At 45.1% G+C, this 16,807-nt stretch overlaps 1 protein-coding gene across 4 annotated transcripts in view; it reads left to right on the forward strand.

The window, feature by feature from the left end:
• Nucleotides 1-16,807, forward strand: part of Shisa6 (shisa family member 6) — a 298,332-nt gene that overhangs the window by 17,701 nt on the left and 263,824 nt on the right. For all 4 annotated transcript variants that reach the window (XM_042693210.1, XM_042693219.1, XM_042693229.1 and 1 more), the window contains exon 2: nucleotides 5,081-5,241. In XM_042693210.1, the coding sequence (XP_042549144.1) occupies nucleotides 5,081-5,241 (161 nt within the window). The remainder of the gene's footprint in view (nucleotides 1-5,080; nucleotides 5,242-16,807) is intronic.

Raw genomic sequence — 16,807 nt, forward strand, 5'->3', positions numbered from 1 at the left:
TCACACGCTGCAGCTACAGTATTCAGCAGGGAAAGAGGAGGGATGAAGGTATGTGGATCTGTGATCCTTACCCACAACAAGATGACCAGTTGGCTACTGCGTGTCCCAGCACAAGGCTAGTGGGCTGGCCTTCACTCACACACGGTCAGCTCCACAGTTCCCTCTGAGCTTTCCCTCCGGATTCTCTTTCTGATTCCTTCTCTCCTCTCTAATACCCGTCTGTCTTTTCAGTCATTTTCTAACTCTGAATTTCTCTTGGATTTGGTTTCTTGGCTTTTCTCTTTCCATCTCTGACTCTCTCTCTCCCTTTTCCTTCTAACTTGGGGAATGTCTCTTTTTCTTTCTTACTCCTCTTCTTCCCTCTCCCTATGATTCGTTCTCTCTCCCTCTTTCTTTCTCTCACCATCAGTTTAGATCTATCTCCCACTTTTCTTCCTTCCCCACTTATTTTCTGTTTCTCTCTCTGTGTCTTTCTGTCTCTATGTCTGTCTGTCTCTATCTCTGTCTGTCTGTCTCTCTCTTTCCACACACTGCTTTCCTCAAGACTCTGAATGCTGCTGCTGCCCACTCTTGTACAAAACTGGTATCACTGTTCCTCAGTGACCAATTTTCTTTCCTATGGTTAGAAAGTAGCTCAGGCCTTAACCCATTTCCTCCGGCATATCCAAATTAATTAGGTGACACCGGGATCACATGTTTCAGAATTAGAATAATATTTATCAAGCACCCTGGAGAGCAAGGCATGGAAGATGGAGAAGAACCAGAGCAAAGAGGGAGGTCATTGAACTGAAGGGTCATTGAGCTGGAGGGAAAACTGAGAGAGGGATCTTGTCCTTAGACCATGAGGTCTGGAAAATGAGGGCTGTCTTGCTTATCTGTCTGAGGGCACTGGGAAAGGGTGGGCCTTGGAGAATGGTTCAGGAGTGGGGTAGGTACCAGAAGCCTTCCCTTTTTCTCTCACCAGGACAACACACAGTAGGGTCTCTGGCTCCAGAAAGCATGCCAGTCAGCCTTGAGAGAAAACATTTCCAAGTCTACCTCTCTCCCCTGGCACTGCAGCCAGGAAATCCAAGTCCACTGGACATTCCAGGCCCTTCCTATGTTATTTTCATTCATTCCATGGCCTACAAGTCAGCCAAGACTGGGTTGCAGTGTTCATTGGTGACTCTTCATTCTCTTCTCTGTGGAAGTATTAAGAGCAGAGAGTGAACGATGACCCAGACAGGAAGCGATCATCTGCAGGACGATCAGCATCTCCAGATCCTCTGTGTCTCTGTGCCTAGCTGGTGTTCACCTCCACGTAAGCTGTTCAGTAAACACCTGTGGAACTAGTTAGCATCAAGGATCACACAGTCACTTTGCTGAGTGCTAAGTAGACATCAGTGTTCTTGAACTTCACTGCGATCGACTCCACGATCCCTAGTCATGAAGGGTTGTCTGCAGCTCCATTTGAGGTTTTTCTTTGGATGCCAGTAGCACCTCCCTTTCTCAATTGTGACAACCAGTACAGCCAAATGTCCACCCAGAGAACAGAAGGGATAAACTCACCCTGGTTGAGAACATCGGTGTAGAGTTTGTCTTGGTTTACTAGAAATTTAACTATATGACCCTGTTCTCCTTCACAGCCCACAGAGAAGCAGGAATCTTTATAAGAACTTAGGAGGCAAGATAAAGAACAGAACAGATAGCTTTCCTGAGCTACCGTTTACCTACCATAAAACTCACCCTTGAATTCTTTTTTCCCATTCCTGGGGCTTGACTTCAGGGCCTGAGCACTGTCCCTGGGCTTCTTTTTACTCCAGGCCAGCACTCTATCACTTGAGCCACAGTGTCACTTCCAGCTTTTTCTGTTTATGTGATGCTGAGGAATCAAACCCAGGGCTTTGTGCCTGCTAGGCAAGCACTCTACCACGAGGCCACATTCCCAGCCCTCATCCTTGAATTTTAAAGGGTAAATCCTCACGATTTGTATATAGTCTGTGGTGTGAAACGATTGAAAAATTTCATCCTCTCCAGAGGGAATCCCATATCTGTATTCTATGCAGGCTTTCACATTTGTCCTCTCCAAACCCCAGGGTTACCACACAATGATGTTCTGCTCCTATAGATTTACCGATATTTACCTAATTTATTAACATGGTTTTTAATAAAGGGTTGGACACACTGCTCAAGTGCAGTCTCCTGAGTTTAAGCCCCAGTACAGCTAAAATCCATGAACACATAAGAACAAGCACTTTATTACTCTTTTTCTTTTGCTTTGGGTGATATTTTCAAGGTTCAGCCAAGTCACGGCCTGTATCTTTACTCTGTTGTATGAAGAAATCTCATTTTGATCCATTTACCCACTAATGAACATTTGATTTGTTTCTATCCTCTGGCTATGATTAATTATGCTGCCATGAGTTGTTATATGCATTTAGATTTTACATAGACTGTTTTTTTTGTTGTTGGTTTTGGGTTTTTGTTTGTTTGTTGTTTGTTTTTACTGCTTTTGGTACTCCCTATAAGCAGAATTGTTGGACCATGCATTTAAGCTCTGTTTAATGTTTTGAAGAACTGCTGAGCTATTTAGCAGAGGAGAAGCACTCCTTCACATCCCTACCGAAAGAGTATGAAAATGCTTGTTGCGTCATCCTTACCAACAATTGAGATCATCTGGCTTTTGTGTTACAGCTGTCCTCGTGTCTACAGATGAGTAGCTCAAGGGAACCTTGGTTTATATATCCCTAATGATTTATAATGATGCCCAAACTACTTTTCCTATATACCTTCTTGGGAGGCATGGCTGTTTACATGCTTTGCTCATTTTACAAGTGAGGTTTTGTTTTGCTTTTAACTGTTGACCTATAGGATTTCTATATCTATTCTGAACCAATTCTCTTATCAGATATGTTTTGCAAATATTTTCTCCCACTGAGTGATCATCTTTTATTTTTCCTGGGGGGATACTCTGAGGTACAGTGTTTTAAATGAATCTATATTTTCTTTGTTTGTGCTTTTGGCAGTGGCACATCAAAGAAACCATTGCCAAATCTAAGAAGACACTTTTTTTTTTGGTTTTCCTTTAACAGCTTGCAGTGTCCTGCTAATACTTAGGCATATGATACATTTTGAACCAATTTATATATGTATTATAAAGTCGGAGTCCAACTTTATTCTTTTCATATGGCTATGTACTTGTCCTGAGATCATGTTTTAAAGAAAACATAATTCTTCCTCCAGTGAATGCTATTTGACACCCTTATTGAAAACGAAAATGAATTGATTGTAGATTATATAGATTTATTTTTTTGGATGGTAACTTTTCTTCTATTGGCTTCTATGTCTATTATAACTTGTAATATTCTGGTTTCTTATCATAGAAAGATAGTAGGGAGTATCTCTGTACAAGGAAACCAAGGTATCATTCAGGGATATATGATTAGAAAAGATAACAGAAAATAATCACATTTTAGGACCAAGAGGGATCTAAGAGGTTATGTTAGTATAAACCCTTTTTGTTTTGCTGATAGGGAAAAGTGATTAGATTTCAGTATCTTCTTAGGTTAACACATCTTCCCAGAGGTTCAAATGTGATCAGTGGCAGAGCTGGGATTCCAACCAAACACTTAGCTTCCTAGAGCAATGCTGCTCCTTTTCCCCAGGCCCTACATTTCAGCTCTCCAGTCTTGCCTGTACCCAGTCTTACCAAGCTGGATTTCTTTTCCCAAAGCAAGGAGAGTTTCTGCCTTCTCTTTTCCTGACACAGGCCCACAGTCGAGAAAGACAGTGATGGAAATGCATTTGGAAAATCTGAAATTGCTATATAAATGCCAGTAAATGATAAGATTGCCAGTCTGATGCTCCTCTAGGAAGGCTTAGCGTGTTGGGGGCGGTGTAATGGAAGGAAACAATTCACCCTTTGACATGTTTTTAAAGGGCTGGGGTTGTCACGTTCTGAGGGGATAGAGCAAGGAGCTGGGCTAGATGAAGGGATGTGTTAGAATGAGCTGGGCATGACCTCAGATGGGCAGTGCTGTGTGAGGAGGTCTAGCGACATGTTGCCTCACCCATCACACCCCTCAGGAGCATCCCAAGTAGAAAGAACAGTCTCTGCCCTGTTGTTGACCATCAGGGTTGACTCAGGAACCAGGCCTTGCCTCTGAAATGAAGCCATCCAGTTGTGATGTTTTGGTGTTTGTCTATACTCACCTGTGCACTGGACATCTGTTTTCTATGGCCAGTGAGCATCTTCTCATTCACACCCCATGAAAGGGTCCTGTGTGTAGCCATTTGATGAGTGATTCCCTTCAAATGGTGAGCAGGAATGGGGCCTGATCTACTTCTTTCTCTTTACTAATTGCTTGTTTGGGTGCAGAAGATAAGATTTGAGCAGATAAAAACGGCTCTCTCTGGGTCACCGAGTCTCCAGCAGAAGGGTGGGCCTCTCACTCTGGCAGGCTTCCTTCCTGTGAGTTTGTAATTGCTCCTTTCTCTAGACTCCGTTTGCCTTGACTGTCTGCACCCTCCGTGTATTCTGATGTTTATCTTTTTTATCTGAGCATCCTGTCTTTGCAGCTAAATCATGCTTTTCTTTGACAGCAGGAGCTGTGTGCTGTGCTTATTTGGGTCACCAGTATCGAGCACATGTTACTGGATGTGTGTTTCTTGGATGGAGATGTCTCCCCCCCCCCGCCCCCTTTCCCCATCCCTTCTCTGGTAATTAATAACCTCCTGAGTTTGAAGGGAAGGTCAACCCTTTCCTGTAGTGGCATTCTACTATCTGGCCACTGCAGATATCTACCTGATATTGGTGCATATTTGAGGGATTAGTATTTTGAAAAGGCTCAGGGTTTAATGGTATGGGATGAATTAAGAAATGAATCTATAATCATAGTCTTTCAGTGTTTGTATGACCAGAGCAACACCTGCTTTGCATCCCCTATGAGAGCGGCACCAAATGAAACTATGTCTGTTGAACACAAATGCCACATCTCTGTCTCCTCCCGTAGGTCTGAGAATCAAAGGACCTGTGGAAGCAAACCCACTCCCTTTGAAGTTATGTGGTGGCACCTCACTCTGTGATTTCCTCCTTGTCTAGGGCTCTGGCTGACATCTTGAGACAGCAGGGGCCAATCCCCATAGCACACTGTGAAAGAGAAACGATTTCGGCTATCAATGCTTCACCCAAAGAGAACACTCCAGTCAGATCAACCTCCAAAAACCACTACACCCCCGTGCGAACAGCTAAGCAGACGCCAGGTAAGTGAGAGCTAATCACCTTGAATCGTCATTGAGCTCTGTGAGAGGTCTTGGTTATGTTTCTGCCCTGGTGGGACAAGTTGTGGAACACTGGGCAGTGGAGGATGCCTTCCTTGATGGACAGGCAGGCTTGTGATATTGAGAATAGTTCACTAGGCAGAAGATCACGGCCAGTGTGTGGGCTGAGTGAGAGCTGATGTCTGGGGGCATCTGGAATTTACTAACCATCTCATCTAATTCTCTGTGTGAAATGCAACTTGTACCAGCCATCGTGGGCTATGGCTACTCATGTGCTCATGTGGTGGAAGGTTTCCTTTGCTTAGGATTCTGAGAAAGTTTGTTCTGACGAGGGTGCTGGATCAGTAACAAGAAAGTCTGCATGCAGGTGTAGAGCCTGCTCAACTCTTGGAACCTCAAAGATTCCTTTTTGAAGGTGGGAATGTTGTCTGTGTCTTTTGGTGACCTTCTCTTGTGAGCTATAAATTCTTCAGGTATATGATGAGTTGCCCTGTAATGATTAACAGTTGCCCTTTGTGAGGAATTGTGTGAAAGTGGTTGCAGGATCTCCAGAGGATGTCAAACTCTTCAGAGGTTCAAGTCCTTTATATGCATGGGAAGAGTCATGGCATATAAGTGACACAACCCTCCTGGATCTGGAGTACTTACATAATCCAACATGGTACTGTAAGTAGTTGCTATACTGTATTGTTTAGGAAATGATTATAAGAAAGTTGTATGTCATGATTAGACAGACATATAACTGTTTGGGAATATTTTTGATTCATTGTTGGTTGGACTCCATTGGTTTGCATTGGTTGAATGCTGCAGTTGGGTGCAGAATCTGTGTGTATGCAGGATTGACTGAGCCTTCGACATATTTTTACTTGATCATCACTGTACCACGATAAAGGAAACTGGACAGCATTTACCTTCTTTGTTGAAGGGATCAATAAATGAATTTCTAGGAAACTTTATAAATGGACAAAGACCATTGAGGTGTTAGTATTATGAAAAACAGCAGTAATCACAATAATAGAACCTAGGTATCTATTGGACTCCTGTTCTGTGTTAAATGTCATGTTGAACATGTTATATGGATGTTCTTAGTTATTCTTTATAGCAATATTAGCCGGCCTTTATTGCTCCTATTTTATATGTGTAATAAAATCATTGAATAGCTGTCCTTAAGATCATATTGTTAGTAAAAGAGAACTTCTGGACTCTGATGAAGGCAAATAGCTAACAACAAACAGGACTAGAAAGCCACCATAAACTTACTGAGTTTAGATGCAAAATATCTAAGTGAAAAGAATCCTTATAAATGTGTTGTGAGAAGGCCCACACCATTGTGCACATTACCAAACAGCCTGATACTGGTTCTATCTCAGACACAACTTCTACTTTGGAACTTAGATGCGGGCTCTACACTTGGGTCTCCCTTACAATTTTTCCAAGCCATAGAATCTGTGTGAAATCTGCAGTAAAGATGTACAACCATCAGGAGGCAATAGGCATGTCTACTCTAAAACTACAGCAGAAGGGCTACTGAGATCCAATTCATTTTCTTCAGTTTTCTGAAATTTTCTAACTTACCTATGCTTTAAAATAGAAGTCTTAAATGTTTTAAGCATCTACTAAAAGCTAAAGATAATGTCCCTTGAAAATATGCACACAAATATGCATATAGATGAATATACACATATCCGTCTAACACTTTGTTATAAGAATATAAGAGAATTCATAAGCCCCTCCACAGTTAGAAATCTTTGTTTCAGTGGTTCTTACCTATAATTCTAGTTATTCAGGAAGCTGAGGCCTGAAGATCATTAAGTCAAAGCCAGCCTAGGCAGGAAAGTCCAGGAGATCCTTATTTCCAACTAACTACCATCAAAGCTGAAAGTGAGCAAAAGAGCTCAGGGACAGCACCCAGGCCCCAGGTTCAAGCCCCAGGACTGGCACCCTCCTCCCCACCAAAAAAAAGATGAGGGAATCCACCCTTGTAAATGGGTCTAAGACACATTTCAGCTTTAAGATCCTAGTTTTTCAAAATGCAAGCAGTAGAAGGAATCTTGGCAAAACACATCTCAAGCAGTGGGCATTTACCTGGATGTACAGGTATTTGAGACAACACAGGGGTGCTATAAAATACCAATGCCCAACCTCCACAAATAGCCAGTTTCTAGGGATAGAGCTGGGACAGATAGTTGGTCTAGTAATTTCCCAAAAGCCAATTCTAACATGCAGCCCTGGTGAAATAATAATTGGTCTGGAAGGATTCCTTCATGCCAGGAGAGAAGACATTGGCTATCTGTGTTTCTCCAACTTGGATGCAAGTTCAATCTGAGGACTACTGGGCACAAGAATTCAGACACTTACTATTTACCCTGTTTAATCTAACTTTGATATGGCTACCTACTTTGACGAGGGTACTTTGATTTTTCCTCTAAGAGTCATCATTTAAAGTCAGTCTCTTTCAAAGCCTTGTTTGTAACTCTGTAACTTCAGAGCACTCTGTCATCAGATGTTTATCTTCATCCCTCTCTTCATGTTTTCAGTGTCTCATTCACAAGCCAGCTAGTTTCCAGCTACCTAATCCAGACGGATGCAGTGGACAACCCTGATTTTCTCTTAAATATCCTTCATCAAGCAGGAAGCTTTCTCATTTCCTCCTGGTTTCTATGTACATTTGCTTTTCTAGTGAGTGGAGAGAAGGAAGGCATACAATTACACAGTTTACTTCTCCTTGCATTTCTCAAATTGTAACTCTTTACTTTGCTTTTGGAGATGGAAATGGCTTTTCCCCCAGCCCTGGGAAGCTTTCTCAGTGGTGAAACTGAAATGCAAAAGCAATTTTACCACAAGCTACATCTTCCATAGCGTATAATGGACACAATGCCTTTCCAAATAGCTGCTATCCTCTGCCACACAATATTGCAATTTGAGCAGAAGTTTCAACAGAACTTTACGTAAATGTTCACAGTGGAAATTTACTGTGATTTCGCCACTCATCAAATCAACCATCCAGCAGTTGTAGCTAAGTGGCAAGAAAATTTAGGGGGATATTAATAAAGATACACTGTGAGACCATCAGGCATCAGAGCTCAGGGGAAGCAGTGTATTCAAACTGCTGTCACTGGGCTGGCCGAATTGGGGTTACCCGGGAGTTGGTGAGAACATGCAGAAGGTCATGCTCTACCTCACTCACAGGACTGGAGTCTGCAGTTAGTGAATCCACTCAGTACTGGTAAACTATGGGGTCCATTTGCTTTGTTTTTTTGTTTTTTGTTTTGTTTGTTTTTGGCACCTTCAGTTGTTGTAAGGTAAATTCAACCATGAGAGACAGAGAAGCCACATTTTGAGAGGTCAACTTGGGAGTCTTTACTGTGAAGCTGGCAAATGCAGATGGACTCCTGTCTCAAAGACCTGCAGATCCTCTACACTTAACGCTGTTAGAAAACTGAAAGAGCAGAAAAAAACAACACTAACAAACCAGATCAACTCCAAGGAAGAGCTGACGTGGGACACTGTGGTGATTTCAGGAGAGCTAGGGGATACAAGAAAGGAGACACAGACAAGAGGCATGGCATAATGACACCTGAGCTGGTCAGGGTCCAGTGTCAAGGGTCAGAGGGCAGGGTCACAGGAAACTTGAGAGTTTCCCAAGTTCAAGGCACAGGACTGACAGCTCCAGTAAACTATCATCCAAGTCCCCGCTATGCATACCTATCACCTGGGAGATGGAACTTCACCTTCCTCTACCATGAAGACAAGATGGTACCAGTTAAACCTAATTCCCTACCTACCATGTGGCCCAGCTGGTGCTGGTTAGATCCAGCATCCCCACTTTCATAGTTACTGTGTATGTGATTGGGGCTTTTTTGAGTTTTCTTTTCTGCCTTTGTGGCTACTAGATTCTGCTGCCTGGATTGCTTCATGGGTTTAATGAGTTCAAACAGAGAGAATCCACTCAAACACATCCTTATCCGTAGCAAAAGCTATTACCCATGATCAGCCCGTGGAAATGAAATGCATCCATGGCTCCTGGGAAACAAATCAAAATGAATGAGAGAGACAAAAGCAATGTGCTGGTGTTCATAGCTGATGCAGGATTGTGGGTGTGTGTCCAAGATGAGCCAGGGTTTTAGAAGTTGAATGTGCATGCTTATTTGGTCCGGGAAGTTGAGTGGGGGTCCTGCACAAGCGCTAAACACAATGGCAAGCCAAGCAGCTCACGTGTCATATGTTGAGCATAGCTGGGCAGCCTCTGGCAGGAAAGCAATACAATTTTACGTCTGTATCATGCAGTGTGTGGGGGAGTCCACTTGGTACCTAATGGATAAGAGAAGTTGCATGGTTTTTGAATTCTGAGGTCTGGAACTCCTAACCTCAGACTGGCAGAAAAGTCCTCTCTACTTAGCTCTGAGTCTTGCCCAAACTCTTCCAGGAAGCCCCCTCTCCACATTAAAAGAAGCTTCCCAACAGACACATATCTAGAGCTAGAAAACCAGCGAAGACTACTTCACCACTACTCTTCAGACCATTTGTGGCCTGTGGACCAGCAGCCACTGCATTTCATGAGAAGCTGGTGAGAAATGCAGAAGCTCAGGCCCTTCTTCAGATCCCTCTGAAGCAGTTTGTGCATTCTTCCAGATTTCCCGGGTGGTCTGTTCCTATGTTGAAGTTGGAAAAGACCCCTCTAAGTCAGTGGTTCTCAGTCCTTGTTGCTCACTGGAGCTACATGACGATTTCTGAAAACATGACTGCCCAGCCCCTACCACAGAAGGGCTGATGTAACTGGCCTCTGGCAGAACCTGAACAAAAATGGTAATATTTCTATAAGATTCATGCATTCTCTCACGTTCAGCATTACTCTTAGAATTCAGCAAGCAAGCTGAGGTTTTGAGGGAGGCAGTCAGTGGGGATAACATCCTTTGAGAACGGTGAACTTTAGGTTCCCGTCAAGGCTCCCATGATGGAGGCCATCTGGTAGTGCCAGTGGGCTGTGCGAAAGAGAACTTCCCTTGGGAAAGGTGGGAGTGGAGGACTCAGGCTCATAAGAGAGATGGGATCAGTATGCTGTTAAAAGTGGGGAAGCAGGCTCAAGCTGGATGATCAGAATGACAGAAGACCAAACAGAATCTGCAGGTTCCCCCAGCTCTGGACTCCAGAAATGTGGTCTTGTAAGTGGGGAGAGTGGACGGGGGCGGGGGGGGGGGGAGTTTTCTTATTTGCCTGACTGTCCTTCTCTAAAAGAACCTTTCTTGGAGTGTCTAGGCAAATAGGATGCTTTCTCTTCTGCTAGTTAGAGTAATGAGATCATATGTTTTCAGTTCCAGAATTTTGATATTCAATTCCCAGTATCAAGATTGGCATCAGCTGGAGGCAATAAATATTTATGCTCCATCTCCACACCACTGTGCATTGTATAAATGAGCAATCAGTCATCCTGCCTATTGTCCCAGCCACAGCCTTGAATGGCAGAGTAAGGGAGACAAGGGACAAACTCTGTAAGCTTCACAGAGTCTGAGAGTAAAGGCTTATGGAAGAGTGCTTTGCCATAGCCCCACCTAGCCTGTCCTTCTTCTGACCTGAACTCCTTGTGACCTTCAACCTTTCTCACCAAGGGATCCAGATACACTGGCCTTCTTGACTCTACTTTCTCTCGCTATTCATATTCTTATCCCTGAGTATTTCTCCCTCTTTATTCCTGTGCCCCTAAGTTGTCTACACCAGGTATCTGTGCTGTGAAATTCAGCATTTCAGAGGTATGTTTCAGAAAAGCCTATTTGACTCCTCACCTGTCCTCACCTCTCATCTCATTGCCTTTAGAGAACTTACCTGTCTCATGTCCTATATGCATTGGTTCCTTTGTTTATGGCTTCCATCCCTGTAGTAATGGTAGGTCCACAAAGGCAGAGAATTTATCTTTTCTTCTCTGTGGAATCTTTACCCTGTTTCATGGAAGATCTTGGTGTACAACACCCACATGTGCAAGGAATTCATACTATGACAACATAGTTCTTTTCTGGGAGGGAACAGGAGCTAGAATGTAGGTATTGGTGACTTATTCCTGTGTTGAAGAGCCCCTCAAGGCTGCCTGCCAATGGCAAACACTCTCTATAGAGTAAGTGTAGAGTCAGGAGTTGTGTCAGTCTCCAAGGCTGGTCACCAGATGGGTAACTGAGCTGGCAGGCCCTGGTGTCCAGTGCTTCCTCCCAAGCCCTGTAGCTCCTCTCCTCCTATCTGGGGCTGATCTAGAACTTGAGGGATCAGTGCACCCGGAAGCTGGGGGTTTTGCTTCCATGGCTGGGGTCAGAGAGCAATCTGCCTACCCTACTCACTGTACCTACCAAGAAAAAACTCCTTTGTAGTGGCCAACTGGTGCTGATACCCTCTAAAGCTGATACAGCTTTAGAGTTGCCCATGAACCCTGAACTCTGCAACATCTGGTCTACCTCTGCCTCATATGAGAGATGAGATCTTTTTTTTTCCCCCTCAGTCTTCTGCAAGAAGGCAGAGCAGCTCTGTTTTGGAAGTGATGGCCCTGGAAGGCTTTGGGATGGCACAATCAGCTAGGGCATCTGCTTTTAGCCTAAAATAAACCGAGGCCCACAGAGGCCACCTAAGTGGGAGGCGATGCTCCTGTCAGCGTAAAGATGAACTAAAGTATGCCAGGGCAGCATTTAGCATGAAGGGAACATATGTTTTAAGTTTGCACTGTCTGAGTTGTTGGTCCCTGGGCACTTTTGGCTGTTGCATACTGATTATTAAAGTTGCTTTTACCTGTCCCTCTTTTTTTAAATACAAGTACTAAATATGTAAAAATACACATGTGATTCATGTATGTGATTTTTACTATATTATATGGAGCTGATAGAAGCATTGGTGTTAGCAAGTGTCCACCTGAGTTCAAGGATTAGTTGTGACCAGGACAGAGCCATTTCCTTCTGGAGTTTCTAGTACATGGTAAGAGATGGAATATAAACTATATCCAGAGCAAAGCACCAGTGGCTCACACCTGTAATCCTAGCTACTCAGGAGGCTGAGATCAGAGGATCCATGGTTTGAAGCCAGCCTGGGCAGGAAAGTTCCTGAGAATCTTATTGCCAATGAATCACCAGAAAACCAGAAATGGAGCTGTGGCTCAAAGTAGTGTAGTGCTAGCCCTGAGCCAAAGAGCTCAGAGACAGCACCCAGGCTCTGAGTTCAAGCCCTACAACCGATCCACCTTCCCCCTACCCCAACCAACAACAACTATATATTTGGAGAGGTTTGGATGCTCCAAATGCAATCAAACAAATGACACTGGGGAGAGAGGGAGAGATCTTTGGCAGTGTGACATTTGAGGTGGCATTTGAACCAGTACCTATCTGATCAGGAGGACCCAATTGTGGTGAGGGCAAACAACAGCCAATGCAAAGACTTGGAAGCAGAAGCAAAGCTGTTAATGCAGCAGAGAGCCACTGTGGTTTTGGGATAGATGGCACAGGTTGAGAACAAAGAGATACAAAGGTCGGTCATGCAGGGTCTTAGAGGTCATAGTGAGGGTGATGATCTCATATCTGTTTTGTTTCGTTCTATTTTGTCAGTCATGGGCCTTAAACTCAGGGCCTGGATGCTGTCCCTGAGCTTTTTTTTTTTTTAACTCAAGATTAGTGCTCAACCACTTTGACCCATGGCTCTACTTCTGGTAGATGATTAATTGGAGGTAAGATTCCCAGGAACTTTCCTGCCTGGGCTGGCTTTGGGCTGCAATCCTCAGATCTCAGCTTCCTGAGGGTAGCTAGGATTATAGGCATGATCCACCAACACCCAGACTTTATCTGCTTTAATAAGCCTACCATGTTTACTGAGAAATAGACATGGACTTTGTGTGGGAAGCAGGCCAGTCAACTCTCCTTTGTGGCCAGGTGGACTAACTCAGCCCTCTTCCCCGACAGGCAGACCTATGCCTGTAGATGTGAAGGCTATTCAATAATAAAAAGCCTGGTGGTGTCAGAAGCAGACAAATTGAGATCCACATTTTACCCCAGCTTGGATGACCTGGACATTCATTGCCTAGAGCTCTTAAATAGCTCAGCTAACTTTTCCCAGAAAGGGCTAGATTATAAATATTTCAGGCTCTGTGAGCCAATCTCTGTGGGAACTACCTACCATTTCTACCAGGGTCATGCAAAAATCAGGTTGTAGCCAAATGAGTGGGTGTGGCTTCATTTCTGTAAGAAGCCATTCATAAAAACTGACAGTTTTTTTTTTTTGGCTCTTGGTTGCTAGTTTGTCGATCTCTGCTCTTAATCTCTCTCAGAAAGCCACCACTGTCTTTCTTGTGATATTTCCTTCCTTGCAAAATGAGTCCAGGGACCCATCTCTTACCAGGATATGGGGGTGGTGGGGGGAGTAGGGAGGCATCAGTAGTCGGTCCGGAGCTCAGGAGGGACTCTGTAAATATCAGACTCCACTCCCTCTGTTGCCTTTCCTGAGCTCCCTCTTGGCAAGGGTATTACTCTATTCTGACTTACTAGCTGGTTGAACCAAGCCAGCTCTTAAGATAGGACAGTGTGAACCACATCAGAGCAGAGAGTGGGACCTCCAGGGTGTGCCCAGACACTGTGGTTTGTTCTGTAAAGGTCATATGTTGGAGACTTGGTTCCAAGCAGGTGATGTGAGAAGCAGCAGCATCTTTTAGTGATCAGTTTTAGGTGGAAATCCTTAGATCATAAGAGAAGTGCCCTCAAAAGGAATGAACATAGTTTTATGTTTTTGTTTTTTGTCAGTCATGGGGTTTGAACTCTGGGCCTGGGCACTGTCCCTGAGCTCTTCAGCTCAAGGCGAGCGCTCTACCACTTGAGCCACAGTACCACTTCCGGTTTTCTAGTGGAGATAAGAGTCTCACGGAGTTTCCTGTCCAGGCTGGCTTTTGAACTGTGATCCTCAGAACTCAGCCTCCTGAGTAGTTAAGATGACAGGCATGAGCCACCAGCGCCCGGTTTGAACATAGTGTTATGGGACTCTGAGCTAGTACTATAGAAAGAGTTGTTTTAAAAAGAGCAAACTAGGCTCTTTCTTACCTCTAGATTCCTGTTGGGCCATGTGTTTTGTCTCTCTCTCCCATGAGCTTTTGCTGTTGTGAAATTATCTATGGCAAGTTCCTCTTCGGAGCCAGCCCAGCCCAATTGTGGTGCTGTGCCCTTGGACCTACAGGGCTGTGAGCCAAATAGACTTCTCTTCTTGGTAAAGTACACAGCCTCATCTATTTCATTACAGTTTGTTTATAGCCTTTTGTTGTTTCCTGCGCCTCAGTTTCCTCTTCCTCAAATGGGAGCATCATATTAAGGTTGCCTTACAGGGTTTCTTGTATGATAGAAGTGTGCCAGTCCATGGAAAGCACTTGAAAAAGTCAAACTTCTCAGAGCTGAGTCACCCTTCCCTGACCTGCCTGATAATCTAAGCTATCATTTGGTGATGAGGTCGGAAATGTGGTGATCAGATCTATACACATTGCTAGGAGAGACAGCAATACCCTATCCCCGTGGTGACAGTCCCAGGATGCAGGACATCTTGAAGGATAAGGAAGCACCTTTGTTCACAAGGTTATCTTGAACGGGGCCCTTTTGCTGGCCAAGTGTTGTCCTTCCACTTCTCCCTCCCTCCCATCCACCTCTGGGCCATGGAGACCATGCTTCCTCAATTCTCCCCTCTTCCCATCCAGCATCCCTGTTCTCGTCTTTGCACAGGCCAAGCCTGCCTCCTTCTCCTACCATTCCTCTCACCAGTTCTCTCTTCACAGCTGAGCTTGACCACCCTTGCCATTGCCTGAGTCTCTCAGGTGTCCCAGTGCTTCTTGGTCCATACCTTTGACTCCTTTGCTTTGCAGCCATGCCCTACATAGGCACAAAACCTATCAGCACTGCACCTGGACCTCCACCACTCCTTCCATGGAGTGCCAGTCACCTGATACATTGGTTCCTCAGGGGAGACATGCTCCTTCAGGCTTCTCTACCTTCCCACTCATGCCCAGCCTAGATCATACTTCCATGCTTCCCTCCTGGTTCAAGGTCTGGATCGCAAAGGCTATCCACTAAATGGGTATGAAGCAAGTAGTCAAGTAGAACTTCCAGGCTTGGGCTAGAAGGCCCAGGAAGTCCTGAAGGGGACCATCAGACTATGTGAGAGTCACTGGAATGTAGCCAGTGTGCAGTATAGACAAACACAGGTGCAAACAGCTGTCTCTAGACTTCCTGGAAAGAACCAGATCCAGGGAGGCAGGTGCTGCTCTTCACCTGGCCAGCAAGTGACACCTGAATCTGAGTCCTGTTATATGCAGCTCAGTGCTCTGCCTAGCAGGGAAGGGGACTCAGCTCTGGGAAGTTTGACTTTTTCAAGTGCTTTCTGTGGACTGACACACTTCTGTCTCACAAGGAACCCTGTAAGGCAACTTTATTATGATGCTCACATTGAGAGGAAACTGAGGCACAGGAAACAACAAAAGGCTGCCTTTACCACATCACACAGAAAGAGCTGCTTGGGCTCTGAGCTTCTGGGCTCTACCTCAGAACTCAAACCCCAAATGCAGAATTACCAGCGCAGCAGCAAGTCATCAGGAGCCACAGCAGTGGTCTGTTCTGCCCATGTGCATGGACCTGAGGTGCAGGAAGGACTCAGCATCATGGTGGGCATATTCTCATGATGTGAACCCAGCAGCTCTAGGAACTGCCTGCCTTGCTCTGAAGTGAGCTCCTCTCTCGGTGATAATTTGTAGCAGGAGCAGGTTGCGGCTTGCCGGCTTTATAGGGAGGCCACTTGTGAACTCTTCCCCAGCTCAGGTTGTAATAGGAAGTAGCTTGCACTGGTTGAGCATTGAGTGTGCAGGTTCTGTGCTGGAGCTCCCTTGAGGGAGTCTTTGCATGGATCGTGTCACCTCCCCATCTACAGGTGCTGGCAGATGGATGGTACGATGTGTCTTGCCTGGGCAGCCCCATCCAGAACTCTGCCTTATCAGCTGCCATGTCCCTGGGGTCCTTTGACCCCAGAGCCCGAGCCCAGGCAAACCCCGGGTCCCCATCCCCATGAAGGCTCAGTGCCAGGCTTCTGGTGAGAGGCAGAGTGAATTCCCACTTCCAAATCCTATGCCCTTCAGAAGGTGAGTCCCTCCCTTGTATTGGAATCCTGGGGAGGATGTGGCTTTTCCCAACATAAGACAACTTTAGAAAAGGTGTACCTGGACCTGAACCTTCTAGAAGTCAGAGGCACCGCCCCCCCTTACCTGGCCAGGCTGGCTGTGTCTAGCATGTCCTCTTACCCCTACATCCTGGTCCTGTTTGGTTTCTGCACAGGTGTGACCATCCTGGCAGGAAAGCATCACCCTATATCCCTCCCACCCAGGAAGGACCCCCAACTAGGGGATCAACAGAGCCTGATGGAACCCAGGATGAGAAGAAAAGTCAGCTTGCTAAGCTGGCCCACTAATTACTCCCTGTGCTCGCTGTGAGGATTTAGAACATGTCCCCGGCTGTTCTCCAAATGAGGTGTGGGTGAGAGGAGAGCCAGTGCACCAGAGAGAGGACAG

The sequence above is a fragment of the Dipodomys spectabilis genome, unplaced genomic scaffold, assembly GCF_019054845.1.
Source record: "Dipodomys spectabilis isolate Male_0828 unplaced genomic scaffold, ASM1905484v1 ptg000004l, whole genome shotgun sequence".
Taxonomy (NCBI): Eukaryota; Metazoa; Chordata; class Mammalia; order Rodentia; family Heteromyidae; genus Dipodomys; species Dipodomys spectabilis.